Source organism: Suncus etruscus, chromosome 13, assembly GCF_024139225.1.
Source record: "Suncus etruscus isolate mSunEtr1 chromosome 13, mSunEtr1.pri.cur, whole genome shotgun sequence".
NCBI classification, from domain to species: Eukaryota; Metazoa; Chordata; class Mammalia; order Eulipotyphla; family Soricidae; genus Suncus; species Suncus etruscus.
The window spans coordinates 24,918,502-24,939,729 of NC_064860.1; the positions used below are offsets into that span (position 1 = coordinate 24,918,502).

Here is a 21,228-nt window from a genome sequence, read left to right on the forward strand (position 1 = left end):
ACCATAATGGAGGCCGGGGGATCCAACCATGGTCTGTCCTAGGCTAGCACTGGCAAAGCAGGAGCCTTACTGCTCTGCACCACCCCTCTGGCCCCTAAACATTTTTTTTTTGGGGGTCACACCCGGCGTTGCTCAGGGGTTACTCCTGGCTGTCTGCTCAGAAATAGCTCCTGGCAGGCACGGGGGACCATATGGGACACCGGGATTCGAACCAACCACCTTTGGTCCTGCATCGGCTGCTTGCAAGGCAAACACCGCTGTGCTATCTCTCCGGGCCCCCCTAAACATTTTTTTTAGTTACAGGGCTTGCCAGCAGTTTCACACTTTAATTGTAGTTCCCAAGAACACACACACTTAATTGTGACACATCAGAGACTGCATATTTGTTGTGTCACTGGGATCAAACTAAAAACTTTATCTCTGTGAGACAGGAGTTCTACCACAGAACTACATTGGGCCCTTTCTGGGAGGTAGGGCCTACCAGGATCAGCATGGCCACACTTCCCTCTATGGCTTTTAGACTTTTGATAAGCATTGATAAGCTTTGAGCTTATCTTCAGGACAATGGCTTGTTTTCCAATATTCAGACTTCTCTCTACCACTTAATATAGTCATCAGGTCTTCAGATAATGTTGCCTTAGAAAGAAAAAAAAATCCCTTTTGATGTTGAAAGAAAAAATGTTTTCTGAGGAGCTACTTCTGTTAAACATTGTTGTTTTGCTTTTTTTTTTGGGGGGGGGGGTCACACCTGGCAGCGCTCATGGTTACTCTTGGCTCTATGCACAGAAATTGCTCCTGGCAGGCTCAGGGGACCATATGGGATGCCGAACCAATGACCTTCTGCATGAAAGGCAAACGCCTTACCTCCATGCTATCTCTCTGGCCCCCTGTTGTTTTGATTTTAAAGTTGCATTTTTGTGGTGGAGAGATAGCACAACCTTAGGGCATTTACTTTGCACCCAGCCAATCCAGGATGGATGGTGGTTTGAATCCTGGCATCCCATATGGGCCCCTGTGCCTGCCAGGAGCGATTTTTTTTTTTTTTTTTGGTTTTTGGGCCACACCCGTTTGACGCTCAGGGGATACTCCTGGCTAAGCGCTCAGAAATTGCCCCTGGCTTGGGGGAACCATATGGGACGCCGGGGGATCGAACCGAGGTCTTTCCTTGGCTAGCACTTACAAGGCAGACACCTTATCTCTAGCGCCACCTTCCCGGCCCCTGGGAGCGATTTTTGAGCGCAGAGCCAGGAAGAATCCCTGAGCGCAGTGGAGTGTGACCCAAAAACCAAAAAAAAAAAAAAAAAAAATTTGCATTTTCTGGAGGCCAGACACTAGCACAGTGGTAGGGCATTTGCCTTTCATGTGGCCAACCCAGGACAGACCCCAGTTCAATCCCCAGAACCTCATATCGTCCCCCAAGCTTGCTAGGAATGATTTCTGAGCACAGAGCTAGGAGTAACCCCTGAGTACCGCCTGGTGTGACCCAAAAAGAAATAAATAAATAAAGTTGCATTTTCTTTTTTTTTTTTTTTTTGGTTTTTGGGCCACACCCATTTGACGCTCAGGGATTACTCCTGGCTATGCGTCAGAAATTGCCCCTGGCTTTGAGGGACCATATGGGACACTGGGGAATTGAACCGCAGTCTGGTCGGTCCTACACTAGCACTTGCAAGGCAGACACCTTACCTGTAGCGCCACCTTCCGGGCCCCAAGGTTGCATTTTCTTTTTTTTGTTTTGTTTTTTTTGTTTGTTTTGGTTTTTTTTTTTGTTTTTTGGGCCACACCCAGCAGTGCTCAGAGGTTACTCCTGGCTGTCTGCTCAGAAATAGCTCCTGGCAGGCACGGGGGACCATATGGGACACCGGGATTTGAACCAACCACCTTTGGTTCTGGATCGGCTACTTGCAAGGCAAATGCCGCTGTGCTATCTCTCTGGGCCCCAGGTTGCATTTTCTAAGGGCATGTCCTTAAGAGAAGACTTCTGCACTCGGGTGAATTTTTACTACTCTGGTTCATTTATCAAACTTCTTTGTTACTTAGTTATGTAGTGTTATCTTTTAATATATAGATTTCCCAAAATAGGTAAATTCAACTTTCCTAACGTTCATTTAACCAAATGAAATTTACTTAAATGTTCATGAAACAAACTTTTATTTTCACATACATTAGGACATTTTATTACTATCTGAACTCATAATTGGGAAGCTGTGTGCTTATTTGCTAGAGAATTAGTTCATGACAAAAACTCCAACCCAGGTATTAAATAGCCCAGATATCAGGGAGGCAGCATTGGAGCCATCAGTGGGGAAAATGTTTTAATGGTTAGATAGGAAGACGGTTTTCTGCTGAATTAATTATCTAGCAAAAAAGTTAAACTGAAGCAATACATTTCAGGAACAAACTCTTTTCTTCTCAATATCATTGAGAAGCTACTTGCAGGGGCTAGAGCAGTGGTGCAGTGGTAGGGCGTTTGCCTTGCATGCGCTAACCTAGGACAGACCAAGGTTCAATCCCCTGGTGTCCGATATGGTCCCCCAAACCAGGAGCATTTCCTGAGCGCCTAGCCAGGAGTAACCCCTGAGTGTCACTGGGTGTGGCCCAAAATAAACAAAAAGAAAAACAAAAGAATCAAGAAGCTGGGGCCAAAGCAGTGGCTCAAGCGGTAGAGCATTTGCTTTGCATGCGCTGACTAGGATGGACCACAGTTTGATCCCCTGGCATCCCATATGGTCCTTCAAGCCAGGAGCGATTTTTGAGCACAGAGCCAGGAGTAACCCCTGAACATCACCTGGTATGGCCCAAAAAGCAAAAAAAAAAAAAAAAAAAAAAAAAAGAATCAAGAAGCTGGGCCACTTTTCTGTTGCTTTCAGGTGCTAAAATACCAGTAACTTGCATCAGTATTTCATGTATCCGTGTGGAATCGTAGCATCATACTTAGGGATATTTTGGTCATAGCCAGTGGTGCTCAGGGACTATTTCTGGCTATGTCTGCTCTGCTTGGAAGTGATTCCTGGCATTATTCAAGCAACTACATGTATTTGGGCACTTGAACCCTGGCACTGTTTTAGCAGGCTTGATGACTTTCTGGGTGTCAGATATAAGGAGTATGTTGAAAAGAATCTGCCTCAGAGATTTCCTGAGGACACATCCAAGAGTATCCCCATGTGGAAAACTTTCCACCAGGCCCCTACATGCTCCCAGGGCAGAGACTTCCATGGTGCTGCTGAGTGCAACTGAGTGCCTAGGATAGAGGCCCCGAGTACCATTAGAGGTGCTGCCTGCTTCCAGCCCATCAGGAAGTGACCGGGCACTTTGGGCCTGGCTCTGGAAACATAGTATCAATTATTTCAACTCCAGTCAGTGTTTAGAGATGGCACCTTTTACCACTCCATTCCCTAGAGTCTCACCTGGTATCCTGGAGAATAAAGCTCTGGTTGCTCTGGATAAGCCAGGCTATTCATGACCTCCTATGAGAATGCATCATCCTACCCATACAGAGGCCTGTTCCAGAGCCATCCCAGGTGACAATAGCCAATGCTGTGAGCCTCTCCTCAGCAGAGAACCATCTTCCTATCTGACCTTAAAACATTTTCCCATTGATGGCTCGAATGCTACCTCTCTGAAATCTGGGCTATTTACCTGAGTTGTAATTCTTGTCATGAAGGCATAGTCCTTGCTGGACAGAAAAAACCATTGATGATTTTTTTTTGGGGGGGGGTCACACCTGGCAGCGCTCAGGGGTTACTCCTGGCTCTATGCTCAGAAATTGCCTCTGGCAGGCACAGTGGACCATATGGGATGCTGGAATTGAAACCACCGACTTTCTGCATGAAAGGCAAACGCCTTACCTTCATGCTATCTCTCTGGCCCCATCGTTGATGATTCTTGATGGAATCTGCACTTCACAGTTGTCCATTGGGAATGTTAGGTGGAAAATGCTAGAAGTCTTCAGCAAGTGAGACATATGTCATCATATCTACTTTTTTCCCCCTTTGGTTGCTTCTACGTATGGTATTTTATTTTTTTTTGGTTTTGATTTTTTTGGGTCACACCCAGTGGCACTCAGGAGTTACTCCTGGCCCTGCACTCAGAAATCGCTCCTGGAAGGCTCGGAGGACCATATGGGATGCCAGCGATCAAACCCTCATCCATTCTGGGTCAGCCTTGTGCAAGGCAAGCTCCCTACCACTGTGCTACCACTCTGGCCACAACTTACAATATTTTATCTAAGAAATCATTGCCTAATCCAAAGTTCTGGAGATTTGTTCCTATTCTTTCTCTCTAGCCTTTGGTTTTATTTTGTTTTGTTTTGGGGCCACACCCAATGGTGCTCAGGGTTTACTCCTGACTGTGCTCAGAAGTTGCTCCTGGTAGGCTCAGGGGACCATATGGGATGCCAGGAACTGAACCCTGGTCTATCCCTGGTAGGCTTAGTGCAAGGTAAATGCCCTACTGCTGTGCTATCACTTCAGCCCCTCTCCAGCCTTTTCTAAGGGTTAGAATTTACATAGTTGTTTTTTTTTTTTTTTTATGTTGGTGGTGGTTTTTGTTATTTGTTTAGGGGCCACACCCGGAAGTGCTCAGGGGTAACTTCTGGCACTATACTCAGAAATCACTCCTGACAGGTTCAGGGGACTATATGGGATGCTGGGGATCAAAGCAAGGCAAGTGCCCTAACCGCTGTGCTGTTGCTCCAGCCCGAGAGCTTACACTGGTTTTTTGATCAACTAATCTTTTTTATTTCTCTTAAATAAATGGGTAAAGAGGATTTCCATTAAAGCTAAAATACTATTTATGTCTCAAAGTATAGGCCACTTATGAATTTATTATATTTTGTATTGGAAATATTTTTCATACACATTCCACAGAGCTATGATTTTTCTTAAATCAAATGGCAGCACAAACAATCATTTTTAGGTCACTGAATTTTGTCATTCAAGTTTATGTTAATTAGAATAATAAACAAAATTAAATTAGGTAGATAGATTTTCTTAGTTAACCTATTAGAATTTCCACTGAGTCACATGGAATGTTTTTCTAGACTGAGTTGCAGATTCCCTGGAGAAAGGCATCTCTGAAACTGGGCCCCCTCACTTTTTCTGCTTCTGGGGAAATCACCAGTGAAATCAAAGTAGAACAGTGCTAGCCCCAAAGAGGAAATAATCTTTAATTATAAGATTCTTCTTTATTTCTAGAGACTATATAGGTTTTGAAGTTCATTCTAGATCTGAACTCCTGAGAACTAGAAGTTTAAGAAGTTCAAAGTAGGGCCGGGCGGTGGCGCTGGAGGTAAGGTGCCTGCCTTACCTGCGCTAGCCTAGGAGACGGACCGCGGTTCGATCCCCCGGCGTCCCATATGGTCCCCCAAGCCAGGAGCGACTTCTGAGCGCATAGCCAGGAGTAACCCCTGAGCGTTACCGGGTGTGGCCCAAAAAAACCAAAAAAAAAAAAAAAAAAAAAAAAGAAGTTCAAAGTAGGGGGCCGGAGAGATAGCATGGAGGTAGGGCATTTGCCTTTCATGCAGAAGGACAGTGGTTCGAATCCCAGCATCCCATATGGTCCCCCCAGCCTGCCAGGAGCGATTTCTGAGTGTAGAGCCAGGAGTAACACCTGAGCACTGCCAGGTGTGACCCAAAAAACAAACAAAAAAAAGAGTCCAAAGTAGGTGCCGTTGCAGTGGCGCATCGGTAGGGCATTTGCCTTGTATATAGCTAACCTGGGATGGACCTCGGTTTGATCCCGCAGCGTCTCATATGGTTCCCCAAGCCAGGAGCGATTTCTGAGCTCATAGCCAGGAGTAACCCCTGAGCGTCACCGGATGTGGCCCCCCCCCCCAAAAAAAAGGAAGTCCAAAGTAGAGGGCTAGAGAGATAATACAGTGGACAGCACATTTGTCTTACTTTGATCCTGGGTACCACTTATGGTCCCATGATCATGCTAGGCATGATCCCAAAGTAGAGTCAGGAGTTAATCTCTGAGCACTACTGGGTGTGGGTCCCCCTAAAAAAGGCGGGGGAGGCTTAAGGAGGTCCAGGGCTCCTTGGTGAAGTGTAGGCCTGGCATGTTTGAGGACATACTCACAAATTTGCATGCACACATGGCCATTCATACACATAATGTTTAAACTAAGTGAAACTGGGACACTCTTGCCACCTTGGAGTACAGTCACACAAAAATAAGTCCAAATTATTGTCAAAGTTGAGATTCCATAAACTGTTGAAAGCATCTTTGTGATTTTTACTGTGGTTATGTTAATTAAAGTAAGTTCCTGAATTCATTTCTTGCTGACTAGAGCCCCTACAGAAATGGAAAATGGGGATGGTACTTTCCTCTGATACAAAAAGGTTCCCATTCCAAATTTGAGGCATTTTTCCCCCCATACTTTGTTTGATTCAGCTAGCTCATGTTACATAGGTTTTCTTGGGTGTTTGCTTTTTGAAAAATTAATTTAGTCATCATTCTTCCTGATAATTCTGAGGAGTCATTTTCCCTTACTAGAATGAGAGCACAGTTGTGATTCTCTGAGAAAGAGGTACTGTGGCTACATTAAAGGAAAAGCTCTTATTTAAATGTCTCTATCAATTCAGTGACACACATAATCTCTAAGGTGCATTGGAGGGGTTTATTTAAAATTTTTGTTTGTTTTTGTTTTGGGGCCACACCAAGTGGCATTTATGGGTTACTCCTGCCTCTGCACTCAGAAATCCAGAAATCGCTTCTGGCAGGCTCAGGGGCCAGTATGGGTTGCCAGGGATCGTACTTGAGTCTATCCTGGGTCAGCTGCATGCAAGGCAAACTCCCTAATGCTGTGCTATTGCTCTGACCCCAAATTTTATTTGATTTCTATATGCTAGTATATCTCACTACAAGTAGGAGAAATAATTCTCAATTTTGAGTTCTTAATTATTTAGCAAAAAAAAAGTACCCACTCATGAGCAACACAGTCAACAAATGGTTGCATCTTGCTTTACAAAGTTGTTCGTAGTCATGCTAGTGCTAACAGTGCCAGACCTTGCTAAGTTTTAGCCTCAGTGCATTTAAGACAGAGATGGTGAGCACGTCTTTTTAATCATGAGGCGTTGGTTTCCAGGGCATTCTTAAAAACATGCAAAACAACATTTTTAGTATGAATGTGAAAAACATGATATATTGGACATTGTACTTCCTTAAAACAATCGAAATACAATTTTGTCTCCTCTTCTGTGGTTTAAGATGCCTTCAACAGGTTGAAAGAACTTAGATAATTTGTTTTAGAGAGAGATAAGGGTCTGACATTTAGCACAACCCCAGGTGCATGTGGTTTCTTGAAAAATGTCAAAAAGGTCACCTGATCTTAATGTACCAACTCAGAAAAACAAGAACATTTGAGTGCCTTAACTGAAATGGAACGTATATAAAAATTCCCAATATGAGAAAGTCAGAAGTCAATTACTAGAAAACAAGTTTTGATTTTGTTGCTCAGATATGGTTAATAAAGAAATGAATGATATCTCCTTTTTTTGGGGGGGGGGGGAATTGGCCCACACCTGGCTGTACTCTGGTTACTCTTGGCTTTACACTCAGGAATCACTCCTGGAAGGCTTGGAATAGGGGATGCTAGGAATCAAACCTGGCTTAGCTGCTGCTTGCAGTGCCACGCTTGCTGTACTATCACTCCAGCCTGTTACACTTTTTTTTTTCTTTTTTTTTTTGGTTTTTGGGCCACATCCAGCAGTGCTCAGGGGTTAGTTACTCCTGGCTGTCTGCTCAGAAATAGCTCCTGGCAGGCACGGGGGACCATATGGGACACCGGGAATCGAACCAACCACCTTTGGTCCTGGATCACCTGCTTGCAAGGCAAACGCCGCTATGCTATCTCTCCGGGCCCCTGTTACACTTTTTTAAACCTCTACTAATCTTTTTGTTTTAAAGTTGTTCAGTTTAAAGGCTGAATTTTTTGTTTTGTTTTGGGGCCACACTTGGCGGTGCTCAGGGGTTACTCCTTGCTCTGCACTCAGAAATCACTCCTGGCAGGTTGGAGGACTACATGGGATGCCGGGATTGAATCCAGGTTGGTCCCAGATCAGCCATGTGTAAGGCAAATGCCCTACCACTGTGCTATTGCTCCAGCCCCTAAAAGCTGATTTTAATTTTTAGACTAACTTCTGAAAAAGGAGGTGTAATTTGGTGTTTTAATGTTTTTTTGGTTTTTTTTTTTGGTTTTTGGGTCACACCCAGCGGTGCTCAGGGGTTACTCCTGGCTGTCTGCTCAGAAATAGCTCCTGGCAGGCACGGGGGACCATATGGGACACCGGGATTCGAACCAACCACCTTTTTTGGTCCAGGATCGGCTGCTTGCAAGGCAAACACCGCTGTGCTATATCTCCGGGCCCAGTGTCTTAATGTTTTTAAAAACATTTAAAATAGTATGCATTTTTTTTCAAATGTTAGTGAAATAAATATAATAGAAATTATTATATTTCTTACTGAAGTGAATTTATCCACATTGTGTGATTTATATCAGAACTACTGAAATTAGAAGATGTAATAACATATTCTTTTGGAAGAAGAAATATTTACAAATGGGGCTGGAGCAATGTTTGCTTTGCACGTGGCTGACTCAGGATGAACCTGGTTTCGATCCCCAGCGTCCCATGTGGTCCTCCAAGCCAGGAGTGATTTCTGAGTGCATAGCTAGGAGCAACCCCTGAGCATCACCAGGTGTGGCCCCCCAGAAAAACAAAATGTTTATGAGTACATTAGTTTTATAATCAATAGTTTATTATAAATGTAAGGATGAATATAATTAACTCTTGGTTATTAAATCCTCAAGATAAGAAAGCTTGAAATAGCATTTTAGTTATATTAAACTATAATGAACCTAACTTAGGGTGCTTATTTCTCATAACTCTGCATTTATTTTCTTATAGAAGAAAAGTGGTTGAAAACCATATTACAAGCGATTTTTTTGTTTGTTTGTTTGTGTTTTGGGGCCACACCTGGCGGTGCTCAGGGGTTATTTCTGGCTGTCTGCTCAGAAATAGTTCCTGGCAGGCACGGGGGACCATATGGGACACCGGGATTCGAACCAACCACCTTTGGTCCTGGATCAGCTGCTTGCAAGGCAAACACCACTGTGCTATCTCTCCGGGCCCACAAGCGATTTTTTACATTTTTTTTTAGAAGCTAATTTTCTTACTATTTATTATTATACTAGGTTTTTTATGATTTTGTTTTGTTTTGTTTTGTTTTGTTTTTGGGCCACACCTGATGACGCTCAGGGGTTACTCCTGGCTTTTTTTTTTTTTTTTTTTTTTTGGTTTTTGGACCACACTTCGTGGTGCTCAGGGGTTACTCCTGGCTGTCTGCTCAGAAATAGCTCCTGGCAGGCACGGGGGACCATATGGGACACCGGGATTCGAACCAACCACCCTTGGTCCAGGATTGGCTGCTTGCAAGGCAAACGCCTCTGTGCTATCTCTCACAGCCCTACTCCTGGCTTTGTGCTCAGAATTTGCCCCTGGCTTGGGGGGGGGGACTATATGGAACGCCCACCACTTCGGCCCCTATTATACTAGTTTTCTTTAAAATGGTTGTTGTTTGGGGGCTGGGAAGGTGGCGCTAGAGGTAAGGTGTCTGCCTTGCAAGCGCTAGCGTAGGACGGACCGCCCCCCAAGCCAGGGGCGATTTCTGAGTGCATAGCCAGGAGTAACCCCTGAGCGTCAAACGGGTGTGGCCCAAAAACCAAAAAAAAAAAAAATGGTTGTTGTTTAAAAATTGCTTTTAGGGGCCAGAGGGAACACAGTTTGATCCCCCGGCGTCCCATATGGTCTCCCAAGCCAGGAGTGACCCCTGAGTGTCATAGGGTGTGGTCCAAAAACAAATAACAACAACAACAAAAAAAAACAAGAAAAATTGTTTTATATGCAGGAAATAAGAAATCTCTATGACTCTGGGCAAAGGTTAGTATTCTGAAGATATATATGACTTATAAACATAGCTAACCCAATGGAACCACAAATTCAACCGTAAAGAGACGATTATGTCCCCAGTTTCTCATCCTGCCTCCAGTAAATTCCCTCATGATAGCTGTGACCTAGAGTCACCGACAATGCAAGTGGTAGTTGCTGAATGAATTCCTTCGGGGTAGCTGTTATAGTTTAGTGTTTTTACTGAGTGTATTTATGAAGGTTTAATTGTCTAGAATTAAAATGCCAATTTACATTTTTGAACAACAGTTCAGACTACAGTAAAGTGGATAATTAAGACACCAAAAATTCTACTACACAGTCTAAAATAAGTTTTTATCCCTTTCATACCTCTCATCAAATATTAGAAATATTTGACATTTTGATTTTATCTTCTGGGGGGTTATTGACATTGAACTCTGTGTACTTTGAAAGACAGTTGTTTTGGCTACTCATAGAGAAGATTTCTGAGTAGTGTGATGTTTGTGTGTAAAAGGCACATGGACATTCAGGGCAAAGGGGGTTGTCCTGACTGCCACCAGTAGGATCCTCTGGTCAAGCTCTACCCTGCAGGATCTTGATTACTAGTACATTATCAAAGCTCATGTGGAAGCATGTGTGGGAACAAAAAAGTTTGGAAAAGCACCGAGACTAGCTTATAACTGAATTAAGGCCTACTTGGGAAGATGACACTGAAAGGTGCAATTTGAGCACAAGCATTTGCTGTTGTTGTTGTTGTTGTTGTTGTTGTTTTTGTTTTTAGGTTACACTGGGCTGCAGTCAGGGGTTACTCCTGGCTTTATGCTGAGAAATCGCTCAGGGACCACATGGGATGCCGGGATTCGAACCACCGCCCTTCTGCATGCAAGGAAAACGCTCTATCTCTATGCTATCTCTCCAGCCCCAGCACAAGTGTTTTTATCACAGAAATTTACTCCCTATTGATGACTGATTACTTACTGTCAATTGGCATCAGTCTAGTTTCCATAGATTTTGGTATTTTCTTTTCTAAGGCAGTGCTCAGAAGCCACAGAAATGTCTTGCAATGATCCATGGCCATTAATGCCCAGATGGTCCAGTGCCAGGGCCCATGACTGGTGGAGGTGATGGTGAGGGATTTTGTCATTGACAAAATATTGTAAATATGTGCCTAAAATAAAATATTAAAATAGGTCCCGGAGAGATAGCACAGTGGTGTTTGCCTTGCAAGCAGCCGATCCAGGACATAAGGTGGTTGGTTCAAATCCTGGTGTCCCATATGGTCTCCCATGCCTGCCAGGAGCTATTTCTGAGCAGACAGCCAGGAGTAACCCCTGAGCACCGCTGGGTGTGGCCCAAAAACCAAAAACAAAAAAAAAAAAAAATTAAAATATCATCTCTAAATTCCTGTTTTAGGAAATTTTTTTTTTTTTTTTTTTTTTTTTTTGGTTTTTGGTTTTTGGGCCACACCCGGCGGTGCTCAGGGGTTACTCCTGGCTGTCTGCTCAGAAATAGCTCCTGGCAGGCACGGGGGACCATATGGGACACCGGGATTCGAACCAACCACCTGGAAATTTTTTTTTTTAATGTTGGTTATATGGGCTGGAGAGATAGCATGGAGGTAAAAGTGTTTGCCTTGCATGCAGAAGGTCGGTGGTTTGAATTCTGGCATCCCATATGGTCTCCTGAGCCTGCCAGGAGTGATTTCTGAGCGTAGAGCCAGGAGTGACCCCTGAGCGCTGCTGGGTGTGATTAAAAAAAAAAAAAAGTTATAGTATAGGGAGCAAAACTCTTCTCTGAGAGTTGAATTTGCCCTTTTTAAGCCAGGCCTTGGGCTCAGTGGTACATGACTTGACTTGCATTTGTTTGGACCTGGGTTTGATCCTCTGTTCTACAAAAATAAAAATTATTTTTCCTGTTTTGGAGCTGTATGTGATGGTTCTCAGTGTTTACTCCTGACTCTGTTCAGAGATCACTCCCGGTAATGCTCTAGGGATTATATGTAGTGTTGAGTATCAAGCCAGGGTGGTTGCATGTAAAGCAAGCATGCCTTACCTGCTGTACTAGCTCTCTATCTCCAAGGCATTATTTGTGGGGTGGAGGAGGTGGGACCTCACCCAGCAGGGTTCAGGGCTTACTCCTGGTGCTCTGCCCAGGGATCACTCCTGGTGGTTCTCAGAGACTATATAGTGCCAGGGGTTCCACTGAGGTAGACCATATACAAGGCAAGCACTTGTCTTATTTCTTCAGTTTTAAACAGTACACAGTAGATGATGGGAAGTTCTGTTGACCAGGAATAGAGTGATCTGTCAGTGTGTATTTTTGTATAGAATATTTTTGTTTGTTTTTTGTTTTGGGCCACACCTGGTGGTGCTCAGGGATTACTCCTGGTTATGAGCTCAGAAATCGCTCCTGGCAGGCACAGGGGACCATATGGGATACCAGGATTCGAATCATCATCCGTCCTGGATCAGCCGTGTGCAAGGCAAACACCTTACCACTGTGCTATCTCTCTGGTCCTGTATGAAATATTTAAATCAGTTTATGCATTGATTCAGTTTAATACCGATAGTAACTAGCAGGATATTCCTTCTTATATTTTAAAATACTGAAACATGGGTCAAAATGATAGCACAGTGGTAGGGTGTTTGCCTTGCATGTGGCTGACCCAGGACAGATCCAGGTTCGATTCCCAGCATCCCATATGGTCTCTCAAGCCTGCTAGGAGCCATTTCTGAGCGTAGAGCCAGGAGTAACCTCTGAGCACTGCCAGGTGTGGCCCAAAAAACAAAACAAACATCTGTTGGTTTTTGTTTGTTTTGGCTTGGTTTTAGTTTGGGGGCCACACTTGTCAATGCTCAGGGGTTACTTCTGGCTCTGCACTCAAGAATCACTCCTGATAGGCTTGGGGAATTGTCTGGGCTGCTAGAGATAACAACCCAGGTTGGCTGCTTTTAAGATTATACTATACTGGGCCCAGAGAGATAGCACAGCAGTGTTAGCCTTGCAAGCAGCCAATACAGGACCAAAGGTGGTTGGTTTGAATCCCCGTGCCTGCCAGGAGCTATTTCTGAGCAGACAGCCAGGAGTAACCCCTGAGCACTGCCGGGTGTGGCCCAAAAACTAAAAAAAAAAGATTATACTATACTATCACTCTGGCCCCAGTATATCAGTTTTATGTATTTTAATAGATCACTATCTCAAGCTCCATACAACTTTATATTTCCCTCAGTAAGATCAATATTAGTTTAAAATACAGCTAGATTTTCATTGGTCAATATGACCCCAGTCTGAATTTTAATATCAGATTGGAGAAGGCCACTCATTGCAAAGGAGGAAATGGAATGACATCACCTTGCCTTTTTTGATCTTCATTACTGGCCCCTTTGCATAGGGTGTAATAATGAAAGCTTGTCAGCTTCATATTTCTTCCTCTTGTTCACAGGCTCGCCAGTGTATTCAGTGGCATGGGGCCCTGATTCTGAAAAGGTGCTCTATACCGCAGGCAAGCAGCTGGTCATCAAACCACTCCAACCAAACGCCAAAGTTTTACAGGTACTGCTGCCCAGGCATTTTACACTGCTAAGTGAGTTGGCCACTTCCTTTTTAAAAAGCTGCTGGGGGTGGGGCAAATGATAGTACTTCGGGTTGGGGTGTTTACCTTGAATGCGGCCAAGTAGGTTCGATTCAGGGCATTCCCTATGGTACCCTGTGCCTGCCAGGAGTAACCCCTGAACATCACTGATTGTAGCCCAAAAACCAAAGAGTAACCCCTGAATGTCACCAAGTGTAGCCCAAAACAAAACAAAAAGCAATGAAGCTGCTGTGGGAAGAAGGGAGAGGTCACATTTTGTTGGTGTTCAGGGTGCTAAATGGTGCCTGGGCTCCAACCCAGGGCCTGGCAGAGCGAGGCATGTTTTCTGAGCTATATATTTTTCCCTGCCAAGGCCCTTTCTTTTGGAAGTCTTTTTATAGTCCCACTCTATTATACAGGCTCCACTTGCCATAACCCTACCCCAGGTGAACAGGTATGAAGCAGGGGCTCTGCAAGGATTAAGAAACACAAGACAGGGGCCGGAGCAGTGGTGCAAGTGGTAGAACGCTTGCCTTGCACTATCCCCGACATCCCATATGGTTCCCCAAGCCAGGAGTGATTTCTGAGTGCATAGCCAGGAATAACCCCTGAGTGTCACAGAGTGTGGCTTAAAAACAAACAAAAAAACAAACACAAGACAGACTTTTTTTTTGGGGGGGGGCACACCCAGTGGTGCTCAGGGGTTACTCCTGGCTGTCTGCTCAGAAATAGCTCCTGGCAGGCACGGGGGACCATATGGGACACTGGGATTCGAACCAACCACCTTTGGTCCTGGATCGGCTGCTTGCAAGGCAAACGCCGCTGTGCTATCTCTCCGGGCCCCCACAAGACAGACTTAAGGAAGAAAAGCTTGGGGTCAGGAAACTACCAGCCTCAAGGACTAAGAGCCACTGACTTCCCTCCCTGTAGGATTTTTTGTTTGTTTGTTTGTTTTTGGACCACACCTGCTGACGCACAGGGGTTACTCCTGCTGTATGTGCTCAGAATACACTCTTGGCTTGGGAGACCATCTGGGATTAGTGGGATCGAATTGCTGTTTGTCCTTAGTTAGTGTGTGCAAGGTGCAAGGCAAATGCCCTACTGCTTGCACCATCACTCTGGCCGCCTCTCCCTGTAGGATTTTTTTTTTTTGTTTTGTTTTTGGGTTACATCTGCTGACGCTCAAGGGTTACTCCTGGCTATGTGCTCAGAAGTCACTCCTGGCTTGGGGGACCATATGGGACACCAGGGGATCGAACTGCGGTCCATTCAAGGCTAGCGCAGGCAAGGCAGGCACCTTACCTCTAGTGCCACCACTACCCAGCCCCTCCCTGTATGATTTTTATTGGCCAGACTCAGTCGGGGGTAGGGGTAGGGGTAGGGGTGGGAAGGGCCAACATAGTTAACACACAAAGGTACTTATCGAATGCTGATCAAGCCTGAGAGGGTCTTTACATCTCAAAAAGGGTGAATGAAGGAAAGAGGAAACTAGGGCAGTCTCTAATTTGGGGAAAGTAGGGTGTGTGCTCTGTGTTATTAGCTACATCTCCCCCTTTTCTGTTTGCTAAACAAAAAAATTTCAATAGACTAGTTAGGCCTTTGCTCTCCATATGTACTACCGTATTTTCCGGCGTATAAGACGACCCCCTAATTTTGAAGTTAAAACATAGGTTTAGGCCTATATTCACTGTATCAGACAGAACGTTCCTGTGCTGCAACTGTATGTACCACAGTGAGCCAATCACAACAAGCAAAGGTTCAAAGGTTCTACTGTAATAGACTTCCTCTCTGACTCTGGCCCATCTGAGCAGGCTTTTTCAGTGTAGATTCGGGTCCAGAACACTGTCTAATTTGCATGCATAAAAAGCCTGCTTGAATTGGCTGAGTTAGAGAGGCGGTCCAAGCAGCCTTGCAGTGATTGGTGCAGGATCGAGTTGGAAAATTCGTTTTGTGCCAATATTCAGACAATTTTCGTTTAGCAGCATATTGAAACATTTCCGGGATATACTCGGCATATAAAACGACCCCCGATTTTCGGTTGACTTTTTTTGTTTCAAAAGTCGTCTTATACGCCGGAAAATACGGTACTTTTCTTTTCTCCACAAGAGGCAGGATCCCAGAATCAGTAGTATCTGTTCTGCCAACTGCATGGATGAGCACTTCTAATATGCCCAGAGCAGAGTTTATTGCAGAGCAGTAAAAGTGGTTGATATTTTACATAGGTGCAGTAAGAGCTGGGATTAAAAAAAAAAAAAAAAACATTTTTTTTTGGCTTTTGGGTCACACCCGGCAGCACTCAGGGGTTACTCCTGGCTCTAGGCTCAGAAATTGCTCCTGGCAGGCTCAGGGGACCATATGGGATGCTGGGATTTGAACCACTGTCCTGCATGCAAGGCAAATGCCCTACCTCCATGCTATCTCTCTGGCCCCAGGATTAAAAACTTTTAACCTAGATTAGATTAAAACAAGGTGGCCTTTCCCAGGAAGGTTTTGGTCATACCTTTCAACTACAGGCTTTAGGCCAGTCTTAGTTTGCCTAACCCTAGAGGGTCCTTTTTCTATGTTTTGGAGAAAGTAAAGGCTCCCTTTCCCTCTTTTTCTTCTAAGACATCACACTTGAGCATTTGGGCTCTCTCATGCCCCATGTTGTTGCCAGGGTAGCACGAAGCCTGCCCTGGTTCCATGTCATTGCCAGGGTGGCACAAAGCCTACCCCAGTGCCGTCTAAGTCCCTCAGTGGGACCCATATTTTGGGATGTATGGCTCATTTTAGAGCAACTGAAGTCAAGTCAATATGACAAATGTTCAGGGTTTTGTAAGATCTACTTGCACCATTTGAATTTTGGAGTTCTTAGGTCTAATAGAGGGAAACTCATTTTTTTCAGTAAGATACCCCATTTTAGGGGCCGGAGAGATAGCATGGAGGTAAGGTGTTTGCCTTGCATGCAGAAGGTTGGTGGTTCGAATTTCGGCATCCCATATGGTCCCCCGAGCCTGTCAGAGCAATTTCTGAGCGTAAATCAGGAGTAACCCCTGAGCACTGCCAGGTGTGACCCAAAAACAAAACAAAAAAATAAAGATATCCCATTTTACTGGATCTATGCAAACAAGAGGAAAAAGTTATGCCACAAAGTATTAGATATGTCAAAAGACCCATGGGGGCTTTGAATGGTAAATTGGTGTGGACAGGTAATATTGGGGATGGAATGCAGTAGTTTCATGGGAGTTTACTACTGGGGTGCCAAGGTACTATGGCTAGGTTGTAGTATCTTTCCCTCAATAGATGATATTCTCCACTATTTCTGATTCATAGGTAAAAGAAAACTACACTTGCTAAGTGTATGGTTTTCAACACCTTTTTACTGTAGAGAATAACACCTGGCTACATTTTGAATGAAGCTCACTTTCCTCTTAATTCAACTCAACTGATGCCAGTCAATTACAGATGTGTTTTAAGTTATTTTATGGTCACAGGATTAGGTACAATTTTAAATATTCAGGGACTGGAGAGAGAGTACCTGTGTAGAGCTTGCACATAGCCAACTTGGGTTCAATCCCAGCACCATATATGGTCCCCTGAGCCCTGCCAGGCATGACCCCCTGAAGACAATGTGAATAGCCCCAAAATTTATAAAAACAAAACAGCAACATAAAAGGAATGTCAAGAATACTGAATACACTGAGATATAACTGAAGCCTGTCTATGGATCACATATAATATTCACTTTGCTATTCTAAATTATAGTATAATAAAATTAAAAGCATTTTGTTTATAACTTTTAAATAGATAGAACTGATTTTTGTAATTTTTTTAGTCCTTATTCAGTAGTACTCAGAGCTTCCTGCTGGCTTTGTGTTCAGGGCCACTCTTGGAGGGTTTACTAACCTCCCCATTGTACTACTGCCCTGGAGGGCCCCTACTTTTATAGTTTTAAAAGGAAATATTTGAAATTTCCTTATATATCTGTGTCAAGATGTTATTTTTTGTTCTTGTGGTTTATTTTAGAATATTGGATTAATGTTTTAATAAACAGAATGAGTTTATTCTAACAATATCAAACTTTTATTTTTTTATTATTATTATTTTTTTATTTTTTTATTTTTTGAGCCACACCCAGCGGCACTCAGGGGTTACCCCTGGTTATCTGCTCAGAAATGCTCCTGGCAGGCATGGGGGACCATATGGGACGCCGGGATTCAAACCAACCACCTTAGGTCCTGGATCGGCTGCTTGCAAGGCAAACGCCGCTGTGCTATCTCTTCGGCCCCTTATTATTATTTTTTTGGCTTTTTGGGCCACATCCAGTGACACTTGGGGTTACTCCTGGCTATGTGCTCAGAAATAGCTCCTGGCGGGCTGGAGAGATAGCATGGAGATAAGGCGTTTGCTTTGCATGCAGAAGGACAGCGGTTGGAATCCTGGCATCCCATATGGTCCCCCGAGCCTGCCAGGGGCGATTTCTGAGCATAGAGCCAGGAGTAAGCCCTAAGCGCTGCTGGGTGTTACCCAAAAACCAAAAAAAAAGAAATTGCTCCTGGCTTTGGAGGGGACCATATTGGACGCTGGGGGAATCTGTCCTAGGTTAGCGTGTGCAAGACAAACACCCTACCACTTGCGCCACTGTTCCAGCCCCCTCAAGACATATTTTTGAGAACACATAAAGTACCTTGAAGAAAGCAAAGTATGGATTACTGCTAATTCTTAGAGCTTATTTGGCCTACCTTTAAAATTTTATTTGTGTTTAGTGAAAGCAAGGGGTTGGGAAGTAAGCCTCTAAGTGCTTACTCAGGGAAGAGGCAGCGGTGAACAGGGCTAGAAAAACCTGGGAACAGTGGTGAGGATCTTTGACACAATGATGGTCATTGACAGGAACTTTGTGTGCTGAAGCATACGTATTATTGACTACTATAAACCATGTTGATGGTTTTTTAATAAAGCAGTCACTTTTTTATGGTACTAATTGGCTCTGACAATTTTTTTTGGGTGTGGCTTTTTTTGGGTGACACCCGGCAGTGCTCAGGGGTTATTCCTGGCTCCATGCTCAGAAGTTGCTCCTGGCAGGCACGGGGACCATATGGGACGCCGGGATTTGAACCGATGACCTTCTGCATGAAAGGCAAATGCCTTACCTCCATGCTATCTCTCTGGTCCCGGCTCTGACAATTTTAATATAAGATATATTTGACAGGGCCCGGAGAGATAGCACAGTGGCGTTTGCCTTGCAAGCAGCCGATCAAGGACCAAAGGTGGTTGGTTCGAATCCCGGTGTCCCATATGATCCCCCGTGCCTGCCAGGAGCTATTTCTGAGCAGACAGCCAGGAGTCACCCCTGAGCACCGCCGGGTGTGGCCCAAAAACCAAAAAAAAAAAAAAAAAGATATATTTGACAGTCTTCAAGTAAGTTTTATTTTCAGTTATATTTTCTTGTGCAAGCATGGTGAAAGATAGCTCGTAATGACTTATGAAATAGCTAAATTGGTATATGAATTATTTAAGAGCAGGACAGGCATGCTTTATGGATTGTCAGCTTCTTGGTGACATATATGTATATTCATGCTATGTAGCATATATACATAATGTGAAAAGCATCCTTTGTTATGTGGTCAGCATTGACTTATTCTGAGATGTGAAGAGAAAGAGAATGAAGTTTAGGAGATTTTGCTGATGAGAATATTCAAGATGATATCTGTTGGGTTAACCTTATATTATCCAAGACATAGATCACCCCTGGTTTCTTTGTATGTTTGTTTACAATTTGGATTTACCCCCAAACAGAGATAGTCTTTCTTGTAAATCTGGGTGACTAGGTAAAAGACTGCCAGACTACACATGTTTCACCCTCAGCTTGGTCTGGATTATTTCATGCATACCCTGATTAAGATGCTTTCACCTGGGGCTGGAGATACAGCGCATGAGGTGATTTTACAGATATCTATATGGGAGAAATTTTTTGTTTGTTTTTGGTGACTCTCAGGGGTTACTCCTGACTATGCACTCAGAAATCACTACTGGCTTGGGGGACCATATGGGACACTAGGAGATCGAACTGTGGTCTGTCCTAGGCTAGCACGGGCACCACCACATGGGAGAAAGTTTTAAAAGAGGAAAGAACTTGGGCTCCAGAGTGATAAGCACAGCAGTAGTACATTTGCCTTGCATGTGGCTGACCTGGGTTCAATTCCTGGCATCTCATATGGTCCCCCAAGCCTGCCAAGAGCGATTTCTGAGTGCAGAGCTAGAAGTAATCCCTGAGCACCACTGGATTTAACCCCCTCGTCCCCCACAAAAGGGAAGAACTAGGGTCCTGAGGTATAGCTTATCAATTGAGCACTAGCCTTGTTTGAGGCCTCTGGGTTTAATCCCTGGCACCACAAAAAAGAAAAACGGAATTAGGAGACAATTTTGTATTTGTGCAGTTGATAGAATGTATAAGGATCTGTATTATAGTGTGGTGATATATGTAGTGTTAGATGCTTTCATTAGTAAATTGGAAATTTAAAAAGTAGAAAAATGGGCTTGAGTGGTGGTGCAAGCAGTAGGGTGTTTGCCTTGAACTAGGTGCTGACCAAGGATCCCAAACCAGGAGAGATTTCTGAGTGCACAGCCAGGAGTAACCCCTGAGCGTTACTGGTTGTGGGTCCCCCTCACCCCCCAAAAAAGAGTAGATAAACAAATGAGGATATATATGCACAATGGCTGTGAAAGGAAATTGGAATTTTCCCAGAGAGAGAACAAGAGAATTTATGGAAAAGGACTAAATGTCTTTTTGAGGAGGGTTGATATTACAGCCACACCCAGAGGTGCTCAGGGGATTATATGGGATGCCAGGTATTGAACCCGGGTTAGCCACATGCAAGGCAAAAGCCCTACCCACAATGCTATTGCTCTTCCTTCCTTCCTTCCTTCCTTCCTTCCTTCCTTCCTTCCTTCCTTCCTTCCTTCCTTCCTTCCTTCCTTCCTTCCTCCCTCCCTCCCTCCCTCCCTTCCTTCCTTCCTTCCTTCCTTCCTTCCTTCCTTCCTTCCTTCCTTCCTTCCTTCCTTCCTTCCTTCCTTCCTTCCTTCCTTCCTCCCTCCCTCCCTCCCTCCCTCCCTTCCTTTCTCCCTCCCTCTCTCCTCCCTCCCTCCCTCCTTCCCTCCCTCCCTCCCTCTCTCCCTCCTTCCCTCCCTCCCTCCCTCTCTCCCTCCCTCCCTCCCTCCTTCCTTCCTTCCTTCCTTCCTTCCTTCCTTCCTTCCTTCCTTCCTTCCTTCCTTCCTTCCTTCCTTCCTTCCTTCCTTCCTTCCTTCCTTCCGTTTTTTGGTTTTTGGGTCACACCCAGCAGCTCTCAGGGTTTACTCCTGGCTCTGCGCTCAGAAATAGCTCCTGGCAGGCTTGGGGGACCATATGGGATTCCAGGATTCGAACCACTGTTCTTTTGCATGCAAGGCAAATGCCCTACCTCCGTGCTATCTCTTCAGCCCCTACCTAAGCTTTTTTTTTTTTTTGAGATGTTAATTCCACCTGGATGATCAGACCTGCATACCTGAGAAAGGGCAGGCTATTTTAAATAAAGAATAAAAATATCAGCCTGGGCGCCCCCAGGGGCCGGAGAGATAGCATGGAGGTAAGGTGTTTGCCTTTCATGCAGAAGGTCATTGGTTCGAATCCCGGCATCCCATATGGTCCTCTGAGCCTGCCAAGAGCAATTTCTGAGCATAGAGCCAGGAGTAATCCCTGAGTGCTGCCAGGTG

General features: G+C 44.5%; 1 protein-coding gene across 1 annotated transcript in view; it reads left to right on the plus strand.

Annotated features, from left to right (window-relative positions):
• The window catches only part of IFT80 (intraflagellar transport 80), a 75,871-nt gene that overhangs the window by 10,603 nt on the left and 44,040 nt on the right, over positions 1-21,228 (plus strand). Inside the window, exon 4 of the mRNA XM_049785528.1 lies at positions 13,372-13,481. Within this exon, the coding sequence (XP_049641485.1) occupies positions 13,372-13,481 (110 nt within the window). The remainder of the gene's footprint in view (positions 1-13,371; positions 13,482-21,228) is intronic.